This window comes from Pholis gunnellus (assembly GCF_910591455.1).
Source record: "Pholis gunnellus genome assembly, chromosome: 14".
NCBI classification, from domain to species: Eukaryota; Metazoa; Chordata; class Actinopteri; order Perciformes; family Pholidae; genus Pholis; species Pholis gunnellus.
This window is the reverse complement of record NC_136541.1, coordinates 11,119,247-11,140,541: the sequence shown is the minus strand read 5'-3', so window position 1 is coordinate 11,140,541 and position 21,295 is coordinate 11,119,247. Positions and strand designations below refer to the sequence as shown.

At 41.4% G+C, this 21,295-nt stretch overlaps 1 protein-coding gene across 1 annotated transcript in view; it reads left to right on the top strand.

Annotated features, from left to right (window-relative positions):
• Nucleotides 1-13,798: 13,798 nt before the first annotated feature.
• LOC306706200 (3',5'-cyclic-AMP phosphodiesterase 4B-like) overlaps nucleotides 13,799-21,295 on the top strand; it is a 33,001-nt gene continuing 25,504 nt past the window's right edge. Inside the window, exons 1-2 of the mRNA XM_079173161.1 lie at nucleotides 13,799-13,919; nucleotides 17,699-17,937. Of these exons, the coding sequence (XP_079029287.1) occupies nucleotides 13,878-13,919; nucleotides 17,699-17,937 (281 nt within the window). The 5' untranslated portion in view covers nucleotides 13,799-13,877. The remainder of the gene's footprint in view (nucleotides 13,920-17,698; nucleotides 17,938-21,295) is intronic.

Below are 21,295 nucleotides of genomic sequence, written 5' to 3'. Positions count from 1 at the left end.
AGCAGAAATGCACTATTTGGAAAGTACTGCTTGTTACTTTAATTAAAAAAAATACAATAAGAGTAGGTTACTCGTCAATTGCTGCCAGTTAACTACTGTGAATTTCACGGTAAGTTTCTTGCGGCCCATCAGAGCAAGAGAGCGACCTCATGTTGGCTGTGGATCTACATCAGTGGTCACCAACCTTTTTAAGCCCAAGATCCCTGACCTCTGCCTTGGTGACCGGCAAGATCTACCTATTGAGGCGTTGAGAGAAAAAGACTGTCCAGACCGTACTTACAACTTGAGGCTTTTTATTTGGCCTAATTGTAATTGAATGAAATCAAACACTTTGGTCCAGCTTTCAAATTGATGTGACCAAGAACACACTAAATGACTTAAGTTCAGTGCAACATAAAAAGGAAATTATTTGTTAACCGCACACACACAATATGAACAAGAAAAAACACACAAGCGGAGATAATGAGCAGACAGGCTGCAGACAAAATCCCCTTCAAAATAAAAGCACAGGATTTTTTTTTCTTCTTTTTTTAAATTTTATTTTGGAGAGCGACAGGGAAAGTCTCCGAGATCGACGGGTTGGCGACCACTGGTCTACATATTTCAAAAGGAAAAGCTGGTTATTGATCAACCGTGGCCCAGTTACTTCGGTAAGAAAAGTGTTTAAAGAAGTAAGTACTGCCTCCACACCACTGATATTGAGACGCATGTGAATAAGAAGTTGTGCATTTGTCCCAAAAACCCATAACATGGCACATTGATGGGCCCTAATTCTCTTTTTGAGTGAGTGAAAATGTCAAACAGTGTTTTATTCTATGTGTGAGAGAGAGACATTGAGAAGAACAAAAGATGAAGGTGAAGACGGAGATGAAGGAAGCCCAGGGACACCCATTCATCTGTTCCACAACAGCTGTTGCTTGGCAACAGCAAAGGCATCAAGATCACTCCAAAAGACTACTCAGTGGTCTTGAACACAACATACAACCCAATGCAACACATCACATTATATAGTTGTGTGATACTGTAATATAAGTCTATTACGCTACGCAAAAAGACAGACCGATAGATGATATAGACAGCTAGATAGATGCATGCTATGGATATTGTAATATATGATGCCATTTGCAATAGGGTACTAATTTAAAACTTCTGATAATTCTTTTTATCTTGGTTTTAATGTTAACATTTTATTGCAACTTCCCTCTGGAACACTGTGCTCTCTAATGAGATACATGAAGTGCCTACAGCAGTTTAACTTTGTCTCACAAAGTCATAAGCAGACAAGCGATGTGGATAACTATTTGGGGAGACAATCAACTAAAACACATCAGGGAGTCAATACACGACAGAGAGCCGGAGGGCTGTGGAGTGTCTGTGTGTGCGTGTGTGCGTGCGTGGGGGGGGGGTGGCTCCATTAAACTGGTGAAGCAGACGCATCCACACAAAGCTCCCTGGCAGGGATTCAAATGGACGCAGGGCAGTAGTGGGAAGGAAGGGAGGGCGTGCGCACTGGCAGCCATTGGTAAACGGAAGGATCTGCGTCGTCGGTGTCAAAGCCAATCGATGCGCTCTCGGGGTCGGGTAGGGGAACGAGCGCGAATGGCACAAATGGAACCTGATAAAAAGGGGCGCGTGCTTCAGAAGCGCAGCAGAGAAACGGGAGACCACGGTTTACCACAACCACACCAGCGCGTGGGACAACAGATAATCCCCTCGGTAAGTCCGCATGTAACCGTCCTGTGAAGAAAGACGTGGCTCACTGTGCCTCCGAGCGAAAAAGGGGAATACATGTTTATTTTGTCATAGCTGTTTATTGACCTCATCGAGTAATAATTGGGTGAATCAACAGCATAAATCCATCGAAAGTAAATTATACTAAGGGAATTTTGTTGCTCCCAAGGTTTGCAAAAAAATATGTTTTCCGATGCTCAGGTGGCATGTTTCCGTCATTTGAGCTGCACAGAAGCTATATTCGAGGAAACGTGAGGCACTCAAATATGTTGAGTTGCACTGAAAGGTCTTTTGATTCAGTCATATCACGTAGGCTTATCGTCTGTACGTAGGCTTCATCTCTCTCAGGACTTTGCATTGTGGGCTCCTCTCCTCCTTTTGTCAGCTGACTCGTTCAGTTTTACTCGGTGTGTGTACTTTGAAACACATTTCTAAACGGATGGCGTGCGACTCTGGAAACAGCCTGCACAAATGTTTGGACGATGATGGGGTCAGGCAAAGTAAAAGCTTTTCCCACTTAGTGTTTTCACTCACTATTGAGGGAGAGAGGATGTTATTGATTTGAGTTTGAAATGTATTTGAGTTTGGGACAATTAAGGTTTCGGGTGGTGTGGATGGGGGGAAAGTGAATATTTTGTGTAAGTGGAGACATTGGAGGGGTTGCTGGAGTGGTCTACAACCAAGTGTTTTATATTCCATTATACAATCAATCACTGTCCATTTGGCAAAGAAGTCTGAGTTAAATGAGGTCCACCATCGACATCCAGAAAATAAATGGCACTAGTTGGGCCCTTTATTTCACCCAAGTATACAGCGACATCATATCGCTGCTGGGACTTAATGTGACTGACTTGTATCAATATAGAGACTCAATAGTGACCTTTTTATAGTCTGTGTTAGAGGGGAGACTGTGGGTGATTGTAACAGTAGCTACCACAATAAGTCATTTGGCGTCTACAGCAAGGTCATACTGTATATTTATTTACTGAGATAGATTTAAGGATAAAACCAAAGTGTTACACTGTTGTAACTCTGTTCCAGTGACACAAAAGTCGTCCTTGCTTGCTGCATAGGGGCACATGCATCATGGTTTTTACAACGTGAAATGAACACGAAAATATGCGCATGCAAAAGTATCAATCCAGCTGAAATAACTGGGATTGGCATGTGTAGCTGTAGTTGTCTTTGAAGTCTAAATGTAATATTCACAATCACAACAAGTGCGAGGTATTGTCAGTCAGTGCAGTTGAAACAACTGGGAGCAGAAAACGTTTATAACATATTCCCTGATAATGTGTTAATAATGTGTTTTTCCAGTGTCACAAGTTTAACATTCAAACCTGATTTTATTATTCAGTTTAACTTCTTAAAATGTTTCATGTAATGCGTGGGTTTGTGGGCAGCATAATTAAGTACAGCAGAACCATGAAGCTTCTTCACTGAGGGTAGTAAGAAGAAGGGATTATGAATGTTGGTCACACCACAGCAGTTCATCTCTGTTCTCATGGACATCGCCTTACGAATGTCTCAGCTACCACAATAATATTCCAACTCTACTGGGCCTGAACATCGGCTAAGATGTGCACAGATCTGAAAGGTCCTTACAAAGTCTCCACTGTTTTCACAATAAGCTCTATTTAAATTTCAAAACGTAAGAATAAAAAGAGTTTTGTTTTTAGAGCTGTGAATCAGTTTGGCATCACATACAAGCTCTTAGCTGCATTAACATTTCTCTTGTGTGACATGCTATCATGTTACATTTTAGGAAGAGATTTCAGAGGTGCACTTCCTTAAAAGCCCAGTTCATAGCATTTCTGTAGTGCCCCGTTCATGTGGTGCGTGAACTCAGCTGGCCGCTGTCCTTTTATTCTCAGTCAGCGCTGAAACAACAGAGTACGTGCATCCAGCTTCTTGTCAAAAGGGCTTTGGCTACCAGACTGATGACTCACTTACTGGCTTGTTGGTGGCTTTACCGGTGTTACGATAGAGCATTTTCTGTTGCTGAACACTGATGTTCCGCTTCCAGATGATGAATACATTGCGTGTCTGCGCTAAGCAGTTAGGTTTGCAGACTGGGCGAGCGTTTGTCATCATGGGAACTGTGATTTTTATGAAAAAAACAACCCCAAAATAACAGCTGATTGTGAATACAGAAAGCGTTGTGTGCATGTGCGTGTGTATGCACTGAATGGTAATCTGAACTATGATTGTAATAACAGTCATGCATTTACACGTCTCAGTGCTTCCACTGTTATAGCTCCACACTTTTCCTTCAACTCTGACTCGTCAATAGTTATTATATTCATTTATTTGCTGTTGTGAAATCATGTGTAAATACATCCATGTGTCCCTTCTATGCTTGTCAGAGGGAAATATGTTGCCCCTTTTGTGATATTGTCAGGAGTCCTTGTTGCTGATCAATCACATTTCTGCCTGCGTATATTATTGGCTGTTTTTTGCTGTGATATGTGTAATCCATACATTGTTTGTCTTTCAGGTCGACAGTCTGCTGACGTGAATTCCCGCCCATCCTCTCAACACTGGCTCAAGGAGAAGAGGTTCAGCTGTGAGTACATTTTATTATAGTGTCTGGGTGGGAATATGGTGAAAAAGGCTTCCAGCAAAAAACTAAGTGGTGTGAAAGATTTATTCATTGGTTTTCAAGCAGAACATGTTTGTTTTCTATATGCTATGGAGCTATAAAAACACAAAACCACAGTAAGTCTGCAGCACATTATGTTAGTCAGTATTAAAGATGATCCGTTCTAGCATTTGTAACATTTGTACCACAATCCACAAAGAAATAGTTTTTGACGTCCGCCACTCGTGTGTCCCACGGAACAGATACTTAGATTTCGGGATACCAAATGTATAACTGTCACATACCACACATATGGTTCTACCATCAATAGATGTATAACAATAAACACAAGAATACTCATTCCATGTTAGCATACGTTTTATTTATCTGGTATTTACACTGACCATGAACAATTACAATTTCCTCTCTCGTGGTATAAATGTTGGGTGAAAGTTGCTCAGTGAGGGGGGTTCCAGGATTAATATTATAGGGACACTGCCCACCCACCCTGAGAACCACCATTACTCTCACAGAGACCCCTCAGGTTTTTTCGCACTTCAAATCCATTTGTGTCTTAGTCGAGTACTCTGCATAGACAGCTGTTTAAATCACTCTTAAATATCCCGCAGTTTACGTCTATTGAACTTATTAACAGCATCTACAGGGATTGATCAAGGCTCCCAGTCTGTCTGTGAGCTTGTCTGTTTCACTTCAGGCAGATTCCACTAATTCGCTTCGGTGGGCGAATCTCACGTCTCGGCTTTCGTCTCGCTTCCAACGGGGGGTTCTCAGAAAGATCAGGTGTGGTGGTGCAACAGGGGAAAATGACTGTGGGACGACATTACTTTCTGATTCGTTGATTGAGTGTTTCGATGGCATTTACTGGAAGGAACGCCAGGCTGCAGCACATGAAAAAATTAACTTGCTTGACGTCATTATGTATGACTTTCCAATCAGATTTATTACATTTGTTTGTTACGACCCACTTTAACCCTGCATATATGTATGAATGTGATTGGGAGCATGCCCTTGCAGCCCTGATATAGATATTAATACAGATTTACTGATTGATTCACTTCAACCTCAGAGTGTCTCAAAGGAGCACAGGTCAAAGCAGCACACTGATTCATTTCTGTCTCGGTATTCATCTGAGGGATTTACAGTCATGTTGACATGGAGGGTGCCAACTGGTGACACTCACCAAAGGCACCCTCTGTGCCCCGAATCCTGCCGACTCTGCCAAGCCTTCTGTTAGCTCCTTACTCTCCAAGTCATTTGTTATAATTCACCCCAAAAGCTTTAATCATTGTAGCTGGCAATGGCAAGGTTTGTGAATGGATAACTGATGAAGTGCTGACACAGACAGTACTTCAATCACAATCCCTCCAATGGAAGTTGAACTGGGTGATTTGAATACGTTGGGGTAATTAGTTTATGTGTGTGTGGGTGTTTAACGCCCTCATAATTATTGGGCTGTTCCAACTCCAATCAAGTGACTCATCCAGAGTCACAGTTGCCATGTGTCCTGGCCCACCAATTATTTCTCATTTCTTTCTTTTATCTTTTTAAATGGTTTGATAGGTCTCTGACATAGTGCAGTTGAACAGCACTATATGTAAGTAACCCAATTCGTGTTTAGCAATCAATGTGTTGGCTTTGTTACATGTTTTTGACTGTTTCTTACGTTTGTTATGTCTTTCCGTCTTAAGTAAAACGCTTTTATTCTGAAGGCAGCTCTCAGAGTAAAAACGGAAGTAGAACTGTGCGCGCGAAGAGAGAGAGAGAGAGTAAAATATTGGCGGTTGTGAATTTATATAAACGGTTAAGGTACTAGAACCCCCCTGAAGACGCACACGGTTGGTTAATGTTTTAATAACTGTAATAACTAATAACTGTAATAAATGTGTGCGTTTTTAAGTAGCATAAGTAACTAGCATAAGTAACGGCTCTATGTGTTTAAGCTACAGTAATGCTAACAAGAAGAAAATGTTAACACATAATTGTTGCTTTGTGCTTTGTACACAGCTCTTAAGTTGTTTGTGGGATTTAGAAATAAGTTGTACAATCATCAGTCAAGTGTCGACCATGTTTCGGAGGGAAATGCTACACTAAATACTCCTAATGAATTGCTCATTTGTTCACCTCTTTCATCAAATTATACATACCTGCAAACTTGTCGCTTTTCGGCGAAATTCGAAAATATGTCATCTACGTGTAGATCCATAGAGGTTTTGTTTTTTTGGGGGGGGGGGGGCGGGGGGGGCTCAGATTGAAGTGAGACGAGGAGAAAATGTGACTTCTGTTATGTGTGGAGTCTTGGCCAATCAGCGTTAAGATGTCTACATGTCTTCATGGAAAGCTAGTCAGCTTCATAACGTTAGTGGATTGTGTTGGCTTAAAGTTAAAGTTACGTTACATGTTCCGTTACAGTTCAGACCTGCTGGGTTAAGGCCAACGTCCACTGCATGTCGACTGTTAACGTTTGTCATTATCGGGATTTAGGAGGAAAAAAACGTAACGTGATGAAACATGCAACCCATCCGGTTCAGTCCTTAACGTTAAACCGGCAACCGCCGCGTCTGGTTGCAGTTTCTTTTTTTTTTAAACTCAAAGTAGAATGAGGCGACTTCGTGGTCATAATAACTTTGATGACCACAAAAGACGAGGCCCAGATACTGTTGAGATGATGTGGTCAAAGAGCTTCAGGAAGAGGAATTAATTGGAGCTCCTGGCTGCAGCATGTACATGCGCCAACGTTGCCGTTTTTATACTTGTTTGCTACATCCTAAACCAATTAAGACACTTTGTACTGTCAGTTTGAAAGAGCAACTTTCTCATTACTGGACTAGGGATTATATTTGCATCAGCAATATGACAAACAAATGGTCTTCTGACACGTGGCCGTGTGTGTGTGTGTGTGTGTGTGTGTGTGTGTGTGTGTGTGTGTGTGTGTGTGTGTGTGTGTGTGTGTGTGTGTGTGCATGCATGCATGCAGTGGGTTCCCTGCATGGGGCCTCCACGCTGACGTCATCTCTCAGCTGACACAAATGTGTGTTGTTTAGCTTCCTCCTCAACAAACTCCTCTCAGCGTTCACCCGTCTCAAAAGTTCCTTTCTACTGGAGTCTGGTCCACTGCACTGAATGCAAGTTTCCATTGTGGCTGTTGGGATTCTTTTAGCGACAAGTTATTCAAGTTGACAAGTGTTTGACATTTTCATAGAGCTAATATGGCTTTGGGGTGAGTGTTAAAAACAATGGAAAACTGTTGAATGATGTTTGATAGGTTTCTACTTAAATTACGTGATAGAAGAAATTATGTTGACTTTATCTAGCTAATTATTCTCTTGTCGATCAATGGAGGAGCTCTGGTGATGTAAACTTTGTCTGTCCCTCTCTGTGTCATAGATGTAGACGTAATACTTTTAATAAGCTAGAATGTATAAATTAATTTTTGGTTGTTTATTATTGCAAGTCTGACACCTGCAAAAAGTGCATCAGCTGCTTTGTGTGTCGGACATGCCCACACAAACGGTGTGGGAAGGAGGGATAAGATTAGAAAAGAGTTTTTGCCTTAAAACATTAAATATTTATGTGGTGTATGAATTGCATTAACATGGATTTGTAAACATTTTGATCCAATCTGCAGATGGGACCAAAGAGACTTGACCTGACTAGCAAACAGCACCCAGTGAATACAGTTAGCGTGTTTTTGTTGTTCATGGGAGTCTGTGCTAGCAACCTCAGTGTTTCCCCTACCATTATATTAGGGGGGGGGGCACCCCCCGCCCCCCCCTTGAAGATCAAGTTCATTTTATTTTCTATATAGTGCCAGATCACAACAGAAGTAATCTAAGGTTACCGTTCCTGTAGAACAGGTCTACACCGTGTTCTTTTATTAAACAAACTAAATAGGCGTATGTTATTTATCTTATTTACACAACGGCATGTCATCTCTCTCTACATGGTCGCGCGTTTATAATTCTCATCTGCTCTCTGTATCGCGCACAGCGGAGTTCCGCCCCGATGCGCGCGCACACACACACACACACACGGACGGAGGTGAGCACACTCCCACCAGCGGAGCGCGCGTTGGAAAATATGTCACGTCAACCACCTGAAAAGCAGACAGCAATATCTGCATTTTTTTAAACGCTCCCATGTGGTGAAGATGGCAAGTGTTGCCTGCTGTCATTATAAGAAACTCATGAACACCATGATTCCTTTAAGTGTTTGTGTCTGTGTTTTCTTAACCTTCAGCTACATTTCTGAAAGATTAGGAGTCGAATATAAACAGGAAGATGCTTTCAAAATGCAACATGATATCAGTAAAATGATTCCGGTGAGATGCAATATGATGAAACACAGGTCTGGTCTTTGCACTAAATATAAAGTGTAATGTGAGCTGTATCTCAGTTCAGTGAGCTGTGTTTCAGTCCTTTCAGTGAGAACCCCAGCAGTGTTCAAGGTCAGAAGGAGAAACTGTTTGATTCTTGGATGTATTTTTGTGGTGATAAAACAAGGTTGCATAATCTCTTTTTATTTGGTCACAAAAGTTCAGCTCAGTGTCTAAACCTAAGACTTTGTGGAGATATCTGGACGCTGAGCATATTGGTTTAGACAAATGATGCTATCAGACAGTGGACATCGGTATTCAAATTACACTTCCCGATGTGTGAATAGAGTGCTGCAGGGATGATGTTTGTTGGTCAACCTGGAAGTTAGCATCGTACCGGTTCCCTCAACAAATATCCAATGGTGTTTTTTGGATTATAATTGGATTATTACATGTTGTTTGGGAACTGAAAAGTGCATAAATGCTGATTTGTGTACAGTTTTGAGGACTCATTTCTGCACCACTCTATTAAGCGGGTGTGGCGATGTTTGGATTGAGTGGATGTGGGCAGGCCCAACAGACAGACAGCGTCGGCTGCAGTTTTCAACAGCTGTCTTGTCTTGTGACCAGTACTGCTTACTTCTCCATTTAGCACTCACTATTTGACAAGTGAGTATTTTGAAGGGTTATACAGAATACATCTAAACGGGGTAAGTGAAGTCAATTTGCTTAATACGTGCATCGACTGTCTAACTGAGCTTTCTGTTATTATTGCCTTGCTTCTGCTGCTTTGTCTGTCAAAGCACTTTGTAAACTCTGTTTTTAAAGGTGCAATATAAATTTTTATTATAGTGCTATATGTTCTTGTTTTTCTGAACGTTTCCTTCCTACAACAGTAACTCTGACTTCTTTGGGTGCTAATGAGTGACCGCTGGAAAGTTAATTCATCGCGGTTGTGGCACACAAATGGCTTTGAAAGCTCTCATTGTTTGACTACAGAGTAACAGGACGTAATATTAACGGAGTTCCACGCACAGTTTCTTGAGTCTTCTTTGTTTTGCCGTCTCAAAAGCTACCTTTGTGTGACTGCCCATCGATTTTAAATGTACAACAGCGACTGACTCGCCTTCCACAGCTCTCCATTGTGCACGGCAGCTGTGTGACATAGATTTACTGGTCATACGGGCAAAAGTTCTCCCTGCAGCAATGCAGCCCTGCTGACCTTTTGATGTGAAATATGTGACAAAAGAGCAAACATTGGTTGTCGTGGTTGCTTTGTGAATGCTGCCATGACAATAAAGGCAGATACCTTCAATCTTCATTCTCTATACCTACTTATTCTTGTTCGGGCTCAATGGGGATGGTGGTTGGTGGTTGATGTATCTTCCAGTATTCACGGGGCAAAAAAGGAGTTTTCAGTTCACTTAATGTATACTACACGACACAGAAAACCTCTAATCATACTAACCCCTTTGCTATTTTAATTATCAATCAATCTGCCATTTCTTTTGATCTGTCAAATCATTATTTGGTCTATAAAATGATTGAAAAGAGTGGAATAACGCCTACAACAGTTCTCCAAAGCCCAGGGTGGGCTGACAGTTCAAAGCCCAAAATATACGGTTTACTATAAAATGTAAAATACTCAAATATAATGTCAAAGACCAGTAAACATTTGGCATTTATGATTAATGAATGACTTGGACGATAAATCCGTTGTTACTAATTCATTTTCTCTCAAACTATGTTCCCAAGAACTGGAGGTGATGCAATTAATCTGCTGTGTTTCCTCTCAAGTGTGCCCATAGACGACTCTCTAGTCTCATACACACTGAACGTCAAGCAGCCATGTTTAATTAAATGCATAATGGCTTCAAAGTAAAGTTCGTCCATGACCTTTGCTTTGTAAATTAAGCCCGATGGTACACGCCCAGCACAATGATCCCCGGAGTGCTCTCAGAGCCAAATCCTTACAATCTGCATCTCGAGTGCTGCCTCATGACCATGCATTCTATTGCCCGCTTCACATAAACGGTGAATTATTTGCAGAGGTACAGGCAGCCACAATGGGGATGTCTTAATCCTGGGCTTACAGAGATGAGAGGTTACTTGAAACTTGTTTTCTCTAAGACGTGGAGAAGTGCATTTTACATCCAGGTCCTTCAGTAGAATGGTCTTTTTGATTGAGAGCTCTCTCAGGTTGAGGTTTAAAGTCTCCGGCTCATTCCTTCCCTGGATGTATTCACAGGGCCCTGAACTTTTCACAGACGTGCTGATCGCAAAGGGAAAAGTGAGTTTTGTAACAAACATTTCATTTCATTTAATTCCTTTTAATAGTCTTACTGGCTTTTGCTTTCTTGGATGCAGCTACAGGTTGTTTTGTAGATAATGAGCTTCAGAAGTGATCACTGATTTCAAAGTGCTCAAATATGTGTCGTCAGTTTTCCCTAAAAAAATCTATGTATTCCAAACGTAGTGTTTTGAAAGGTACTATGTAAACACGGGATTATCAAAATGAGGCAAAACACTGACGAGAGGTCATAATGAAATGCAAGCCACTGGTAAACCCAGTGCAGTAGATCAGTGCTACATGTATGTCTAGCCAAACCGTGTGTAACACTGAAATGATTTGGTGTTTCATTTATTAGTCAATTGAATTGTTTAATTCATTTGTCAGCAAAAATGCCCAAAAACTTGCTGGTTCCAGCTACCTCGAACACCATAGTTTCTCTGTTTTCATCATTATTAATTTAATATCGACGGTTTGTTGGGCTAAACAAGCAATGTGAAGATGTCACCTTGGGCTCTGAGAAAGTCTAATGGCCATTTCTGTTCACAATTTTTGACATTTTATAGACAAAAGCATTAATTTATTTAGTCAACAGATGAATGGATAATGAAAACCATTAGTTTCAGCCCTACAGGATAGCAAACACACACCACACGCACACCTAATTCAAATCTAAGCCGGCAGTGTAACTAATTGTCGAGCAAAAATATGCAACAGGAACAAGTGACATGACTGGGTAAATACAGTCTCGTGCTTAATTATATCCACTGGAACGATGAAAGAATTTTCTGATGGCAAGAAAAACATTTTCTGATAAATGACTTTCTGAAATGATGCTATTTGAGAGGCTTATAGTTTAAGAAGTTATTTGACAGAAGAGGAGCCTTGGTTTTAGAAGACTGTCAGTTCAAGTTTTGGAAAAAAATATAAATATTATTGAAATACAAAACGCTTCATTAAGTCTACGACAATAATGAATTGTACATTGCTCTATCTACGTCCGTGTTATGGTCACAATAACCACCTCATCCTAAACATCTACGTGAAACCTCTGTATCATAAAGTATGAATCATTTAAATGGTGTTCTTGTGAAACCTATAACGAACACATTTATTCAAACTCGTACATTATTTAGAACTTTGCTCTCCTGCTCAGATTTGAACCAGCTGCTGAATATTACAGATGCTCCAAAAGAAGTAATCCCGGTGTGACCTGCTGTCATTTTACCTCCCATGTCTCTTGTTTTCTTAATTACTGAGGGCAACAGGAAGCCGCACATACAGTACAGATGTTGTTTGGAAAGCTACAAACAAGATATGGTTGTTTTTTTTACAACTGAGAAATTCTCTTTTCATGACACTTGACTTGGCAGCACCTCGAGAGCACCAACAACAGCCTCCGTCACCAGTAGACAGATCTACTGCGCACTGGCTTCGTCACAGGGCACAGTGCCTGTTAAATAAGGGGTGATGGGACCACAGGGAGGGGGGGGGGACGGACGATCAATAGCGACATGGAAAACATCAATTCAGTTCTGTCACATAGATTAGTCATTCATCTCTGCCTTTTGGTGATTTTCCGCCAGCTGTGGTCTTTCTATTATTGATGAGTGTACAGCCGCAGCATTCAGATCAGGCTGACAGACGGGACTGAACGAACAGACCTTCAGGCACATACACCATGCACTCTATCACTCTTTTCTTATATGCAGTAATGCATACCAGGGTTAAAGGAGCATGATTGTAGTTTTTGCACATTAACTACAAATTGCCTAAATTTAACAACACCCACAAAGCCAACTGAAATGTGTCTGTTGCAGTATTGAGTACTGCAAACTGGCATCAAATGTCTGGTCCGATTTGTAAGATTAATGTATCTACTTATTTATTTAGCCTGAGTTGTTGCACAGCTGACAACATGTAATATCTCAGAAGTTCGGGTTGTCTAATGTTGTGGAAGCAATAGCTCAGGAACGCCTTGAGCAGATTTATTATGCCATTTGTTAAATAGAGAAAAAGGTTTTGAAGAAGCAGCACAGAGTCTACAGAGCTGTGCTAAAGCTCCGTTGGACTCTTCTTACAGTGTTTGTAGGCTAACAGTGAATGAAGACTTAGTTTTTTACCATCATTCAGCTTCAAACCGAGTGGCTCCACTCTCCATTTGCCTGACTGCCCCAAGATTACCACCTCTTCGCATGTGATTATCAGAAGGCAATTAAAAGTGTGCAGTTATGAGGAAGCAATTATCCGATAATCACCTATTTCCAAATATTACACATTTAATATAAATCAGATTTTATGCTTGCCAAATTGTCCACACGCATTTTAAGTGCAATGAATTAAACAAGTTAATTGCATTACTGTAAATATGAACTAACCTGTAAATGCTGTAAGTAAATCAATGAACCGTGTAAATTGCTGATTTACATCCGAGCTTATATTTTTGCACGCTCATTAGTCAAACATTAATGAACTGCACAGCGCTGCTTTGAGCTTAATGCTAATGTCGGCATGTTGACATCCTCACGCTAACATGTCCAATGCAGTGTTTCATCTACCTTCAAAGTATGTTTGCATTCATTGTGTGCGTTCTACAGTGTACACTGTACATGTCCATGCTGGGATAGGTAATTCACCACAGCTCATGTAATGCAATGCAGCGTAGACGACTTGTCGAAGTACTGGACTGACATCAACAAGTCTGACAACAATTGCAGACATGATGGGCACTGTGAGGGAGCATAACTTTTGGAACTGGTTACTTTGTCATTAACCTCCCCCGCCTCTCTGCCTCCCATGTGCAGGCAAACTGGTGAAGCTGCCCAAAGCAGGGGAAGCAGGAAAGAGCTGCGTTTTCGGAGAACGGACCAGAGACGGGAGGAGTTAGAGAGAGAGAGAGAGAGAGAGAGAGAGAGAGAGGATCCTGCTGAACATCCCTCAGGATGAAGAAAAGCAGGAGCGCCCAGGGGGCTGTACCAGGCGATGTAAGTACTGCTTTTCCCAACCATTCTTTTGTGCAACCATGAATCCCTCCATGCATTCATTACACAGCCACTTGTGATTTCTTTTTTATCTGAAATCCTGCTTCTCACCTTGAAAGTTTACAGCCTAATTCTGCAGTTTGCACAGTTGCTGTAAATTCTGTTTAAATGTTTGCCTTCCCTCTGTTTCCACCCGAACAAAGAGACAGTGAGCTCTAGTGGGAATACACTCAGGCAGCAAGGTGCAGTATGTCGGTGACTCATAAACAGATGACTGTACTGTACACAACAGACCGCTATCCAGCAGGACACGCTGCAGAGAGCGAGATGTGTGTGTGTGTTTATAACAGAGACGCGGGGTAGAGGGACAGTGTTGTGTGTGTGTGTGCATATAAGAGAGAGAGAGAGAGAGAGAGAGATTGAGGAAGATCATAGAGACGTAGATTTGAGGAGTGATGCAGAGTTTAGAAGGAGGCTGACCGGGGAGAGGAGGAACGGTGTTAGAAGACAGTTCGCACCAGGAGACGTTTAGGACATGGAGTGAGTAGAAACACGGATAAGAGGAGGAAGGACGGAGATCTGACGGAGAGGCCCATCTGTTTCTCCTCTACGCCACCGGTGTTTATGACCGGACCCGACAGCCAGATCATTTACGTTGCTGTTGTCCAACAGGAGCTCAGAGCTGCATTGTGGAGGATGAAAGTTTCCCTGCTGTAACTGACCCCCCCCCCCCCCTTAGAATTCACGACTGGCTCATTACGGAATATTTATGATGATGCAAAAATACAGTAAAACTCATATAATGGAATTATTATTTTCCCCCTTTTAATAGAGTTTAATTCAGCATAATTGCCATTAGCGTCATGAATGACTCATGCTGATTTTTACTTGCATACCAGTTGTGATTTCGGCAATGGCACATTTTTTCAAAATGAAAACCTTTAATTCTAAGCACCTAAAATCTACTGGCAGGAATGATTGTGCAGGCTTGTTTAATGTTTGAATTTTTCCTCTATTTCAGTGCACTTCAATAGATAGTAATTCTATTTTCAGCAGCTTACATGCTGCTCAAACCTTCCTGTAGTACATCCCAAACCTAAAGATATACGTGAGTTAAAATATAAGTTAACAAAGACACAGAAAAAAAAAATCCTAGAAAAGGACAATGTTTGTAAATATCAATGAATTAGTAGTTAAATTATTATATTTTATCGTGGTTTTAGAGTCTTTTCTTTATTTCACGGAAAAGTGAAATATGATTGTGTAAAGACATCTGCTCCCACCGTTCATTCCCGTTTCCTTGGCTCCTAGACTCAATAATTCAGGCACCACATCAAGCCATGCTGTTAGAGCGTCACCGCTAGAGCCGTCTCATTTATACCACCTTCTTCAAAAAGGCTTTTTGGAAGTATCCCAGAGAACACTGGAGTTGTTTAGACACAGCGGCCAAGAGAGGCCTTTCATCTTCATCGCGAAAAACACCCACTCTGCCTCTGTTTGACACTGGAGATACACTCTACCTCCGTTTCATACTCATTGTTTTACCTTTCATGTCCATTCCTGTCCTTTTTATGACCATGTTCCGGTACATCTGATAAATCCAGGTTTCTAAATTTACTGTTGTTTTGAATTCTAATATTATCAACATTCTTATCCCACTCCTGGCTTATACACACACACACACACACACACACACACACACACACACACACACACACACACACACACACACACACACACACTCAAAGTGAATCGGCAGTATTTCCTCTTCCAAGTGCTATTTGGTCCACAGGCGAGGGATCAATGAGGAACTCGAATTACATGTCCAGAAGTCAAAGGTGCAATCAATATATGCATTTGATAAATAGTTTGATAGTGGAATTTACAGCAATGTCACTGTGACATATTGACAATAGTCTATTTAGGTCTCTGATTATAAAGTTTGTTTGACGAGAGTGATTGTGTGAGAAGAAGCGCTCCCACAACAGTCTTTGGAGTCGTGTTTTGCCAGATTTAATTCTCACCCTTTTTCCCTGGACAGGAAGAATCTGTCCCAAACAGACAGCAACAATGAATCAGACAAATTGCATTTCCTAGAATGGGCGGAGGAGTCAGCAGAGCTGTGGTTATGGACAATCAGAAATCAGGAAGGCAGACTCCAGCCTCTTTATGTGTTTTCGCTACTGTTCACTCTTGTCTTCCCCTCTCTCATTCACAATGTCTCTGCTCCACATCAGTCACTTTACCGTCATTCGTGTTGCTTCTTTGCTTCCTAAAGAGCGTGTCACAGTGGACACTGTTTGTCACTTCCACTGGAAAGAGGAGGTGGGATGTCTTCCTCTTTCTTTCTTTCTTTCTTTCTTTCTTTCTTCTCTCCCTTTAATTCTTAGATCACTGCTAGCGCTCATGTAGCATCACTCTGTCTCACTCCATTCACTCCCTCAATGATCTGAATTTTAGCCTTTTATCCTTCCGACCTCCATTTGTCATGTCATTTTCAATTCTCAGAGAGGTTCTCTCTGTCCTCACCGAAGGGCCAATTTGGACATGAATGGTGTACTTTTAAAGATAAAGAGGACATTTTAATGGGAGCAGATGACACTAGTGGCAGCCCCTTGAAAAGATGTAACTTAGTTACAGTTTTTTGGATGCATCAACTCAACAAGACAGATGTGAAAGGGCTTCCAATCCACAGGACCTTTTTGACTTTTTACCAAGCGTAGTTAGATGCTGCTTGTCCTGCTGTTTGATTAGTACTAGTGTTAGTAGCTGAAACTATTATTTACTTGATAGACCTGTAACAATTTTAAAAGTTTTCCAGTCTTCTATGATAGAAAGTTTAATACCTTTTGGGTTTTGGATTGGTTGGAAAAACATGCCATTTGAAGACGTTACCTCGGGCTGCGGGAAATAGTTTGTAATTTGAGAAACTGACAAGTAGATTAATTTGTTAAAATAATCTATAACCTTGGTACCTAATTAAGCTAGACCAATAGATATGCGAGGACCCATTTATCGGCCAATATCAGCTCATATCCGTGTGTTTCCACTGTATAGAGCACTGCTTTTTTAAATGTATAATGTCCTGCTTTGAAATCTGAGTCAAGATAGTTTTTTTTCTTTTTTTTCTTTTTTAATAAACAACAATCTGCCAATATTTTTGGATTTTTCCATATTAGTAGTTTGAACGTGTGCGGGCTTATCAAGTTACGATTAGCTGTCAGTTGTGGCGTCCCTCTTTCTCTCACACTTCGCCCGGTACACAAACTAGACGACAACATTTTTTTCTTGTAAACCAAAGCCGTGTTCTAGGAATTCCTGGATCCTCCATTTGTCCCCGGGCATCGTTGTGCCTCCCCTCTATCTCCCGTGCTCATTTGAAGCCTGTCGGCGGGTTTCATTTACACTCGCGCGGTGAACATAAAGTGGAGAGTGATGTATGCAGAATGAGCTCTGGCAGACCACCTCTGTTTCTTCAGTGCCCCGGTTTGTTTACGACCCGTCATTACAGTGAAGCACCCAGGGCTCCTTACCGAAACCCTCACACTCGACCAGACACATTAAACACACAATTTATATTCAGCGCTGCTTCATAAATATGTCAATTGGCCTGAAATAAGCTTTGATCAAACGGTTGTTTTTTTCTCTTTGTAGTGAAGAGTATCAAAACATAAATGTAGTTAATATACGGTACGGTACGCAATGTTACTGTTAAATATGATGAACCAACTTCAACGACATCTTACTCGTGAAATTGTCGTTTTTGTCTTGTTTTCGATAAGGAGCCGTCTGTGGCACAATTTCCCACCGGCAGCACGCTCGGGGCAGAATCGTGCGTAGTCCAGAGGCGGTTTTCTGGCAACCTGCAGCTGCCGCCTTTGTCATGGCGACTGGGGGAAACGGAGAGGGACCGGGTCAGGTCGCTCACACCTGAAGAGGATCCGGTGACCCGGACCAGACCCACAAGTCTGCCCATCTGCTCTCTGCCCCGCATCGACATCACACAGGCGGACCCTGACAGGTAAAGACGATCATCACACGGATACACTGTTTATGATGTACACTGTATATTTGTTGTTTGATGAATTTAATTTCAAGATCATTTGCTAGTTTTTCTAGTTCTCAGCTTTTAGTTCTTATTTTTTTGAGAACTATTTTTTATTTTTGTCGGAGCAGAATATTGAAGTTGTATGTTTGGTAACAGTGGGAGGCTGGTGTTTTCTCCCATCTACCTCCAACATTGCATTTGCAAATGAGCAGCAAAGTTGGCATTTACATTTTTTATTTTGGTTCCTCTCAGTGTTTCCTTTTAACACCTTATTTTCTTACTTTTAAGTTTTTTCTTACAGTCATAACTGTAACCCTGTGACCCAGAGAAGAACACAAATGTTGCTCATTTCTAAGGCATCAGATGGTACAACATAATTTGGCAGTCATTTAACCGACTACACTGTTGTTGTTGCGTCTACCACTGAGGCAGGATACACTGGGCTGCTGTTCCTTGGTAGAATTCATGTAAGCAAAATGTTCTTTATGACGGCTACTACTTCACTTTATTGAATGGCAATTTGCCACATACCCCCTTTTTCTTTGAACCTCTATGACTCACCGCACTTAAACCACTGATTATTACGGGCCCCCTTCAGAGATGTATTGTCCGTTGCTTTCATCTCTGTAACTCTCGTACTCTGCTCTACTGCCTTTTTAGAAGCACGGGTTGCATTTATCTGGATTAAAGGTCAGGAGCTGGAAAACCTTTGCTCTGTTTATTGCTCGTCAGCTGTTATTGATCAGCCAATAAGCTTGTTGATGAAGTTGTTTTGGATTTTCATTTGCATTATTGATATTGCAGGGGAGGGGGCAGCCATGAGATTTCTACCAATCGAGTTAATCATAAACACAGAGTCATATTCTTCTGAGTATTTAAGGGAATATTTATAAGCACAGTATCGTGAATTTGACATCCGGCAAAGTCTTTTCTTCAATATGTCTTTTTGGCATCTGATTCCAACACAATAACTCGTTATTCTTTAACATAAAACCGGTGAGGCTCTGATAGTTTTCACAGTGTTATTTCAACTGTTTCTTTGGAAGGCCGTAGCTTTTTAAGAGGAAGGAAACCCCTTGCATCAGACTCGGTTGTAACACAGCTGCATTAATGGAAGTCAGTGGAGAGAACGGGGAGCTCAGGTCGGACCAGGCAGACTCGTGCGGTGCTCGCGCTGTTACTTCTGGCCAGAAGCTGTCACCACACAGCTCACCCAGATGCTTTCGCAAGCAGGTGGTGAACAAGCGTCTCCGTCGATACAGGCGCTTCACCGTGGCGAATACCTGGTAAGAAGTTATTGAGATGTACTTATTAACTCACACAGAGCCTTATTTAGCAGTAGTTTGTTTCAAGTTGCCAAAAATGTCCCTGCTCCAGGGTGAGTTAGAGTTCAGGAGAGGCATTAATCAAAGAGATGAAGTGGTATGTAAAACACTGGAAACAGATGTTGCCAATAACATACAAAGTGTTTGTCGATGATAATTGTCTGCAGTTTCCCGCATATCTTAGGTCCAGTGTAGCGTATTTATAGAGCCAAAAATCATGTTTATCTCAGAGGGATTTACAATATATACAACATGCTCCATCTTTAAAACCTTCAGATAATAAACTCTAGAGACAAAGAAACGGAAAGAGCAAATCTTTGAAGAACCTCAGGAAACAGATGATGAACAGATGTACAGTAGATGACGTAGAGTTTACACAGGAGCAGCAGCAGTAGATTTAAAATAGGTTGGATCGTGCAGAATCTTTCTGCTGCTTTCTGCTCTTCTTTATGTGTTGAAACGTGTGAAAGATGATGACATTATTTCATCATAAAATGTTTCTATCGTTGAAATAATGAAAAGTACAAGCTGATCAGAGCAGAGTGCCGAGGGTTTTCCTCTGGGATGAGCTTTACTCAACGTCGAGATGAAATGAAAAAAGCCCTTTTAACCCTCTGTGCACCCGTTTAACAATATATACCAAAAAACTATCTATTTGTTCGTAGTTTTATATCAAAATCCAATCACCTTTTTTCCTTTAAAACAAAATATGAAGTGTGCTTACATGAGCTGGTATCAACCAATAATATGACAATCAATCAATCCATCTGCAGCCTTAAGAGACACAGGAGGTGTGTGTGTGGAGCCACAGTCCTCTGTCGCTTTATTTACAGGATCTGGTGTCTGCAGAAAAACTCCAGACTGCACGTCTGGAGTTTTTTAAACATTTACTATAGAGCAGTGGTCTTGGTTCAGAAAGTCAGCCTGTTTCTTCTGTCTGCACTTGGATGATGAAGGGAAGCTCTGGTTCTTCTCTTCCAAATGTCCCCGTGTCAGTCACACTATCTGCCTATTGCCTCTAGAGATGAGTGAACTCAACGGACGTGGACATACAATATATAAACTCTGACATGGTGTTAAATTAACACTGAATTAATTATACACTGTCTTCTGCCAGAACCGCAACATTCTGTTATTTAGGTAATTTTTATAAGGATGGCAGTCTGACAAAGAAGTGAAGTCCTGAAATCTCAGACGCTCTCAGCCAGGCTTTTCGAGCCTTATAGGTAAATAGGATTCTTGCATCTCTTCACATGGTGTTGGCGACCATGTTGGACTGTTTTGTCTCTCGACAACATCTTTGTATGAGATTCAACATCTCATACTGCGATCAACATCGCAGTATGAGATTCTGATCATGCTGTTTTTATTCTTAATAGAAGAAAAATCAACCTTTGTGATTTGGCTCGACCATTTTCAAAATACTTAAAGAGAGAGGTCAAAAAAATTGGTTGTTTGAATTTGTGACGATTGTGAGCTGAAGTAGATGTGACCTGAAAGCCACAGGTTATGCAAACAGATGATTTTATTCCAATTGTCAATATTACTTCAAATCTGGATTTTCCCCTTTTATACCTCCCTTTTCAGTGCATACGCTTTCATAGGACATCACAGGTAGCCAATCGAGGGCCGATTTGGATGATGAACGCACTGACTAATCTGCAGTGGCTTAATATAGAGGGGAAAAGGACAGACGGTCAGATAAACAGAGCAACTGCGAGTGTTCCAGCCCAGATCTGCCTGTTTGGCGTCTGCCAAGCCTACGTTATTCCAGCACGTGGCCTGTTACTGCACAGAAACGGGGTCTGTCAGTGTGTGTGTGTGTGTGTCTGTCTGTCTGTCTGTGTGTGTGTGTGTGTGTGTGTGTGTATATGAGCGAGCAGCCACAGTAGCGGTGCTTTTTGTTGCCTGATGAGACCGGAGGAGGTGAAAGAGAGATAAGAATGCCGCGGAGGTCCCCGAGGTGCAGGGTTGGGCACTTTGACTTCAGCGAGGAAGTGGTCAGT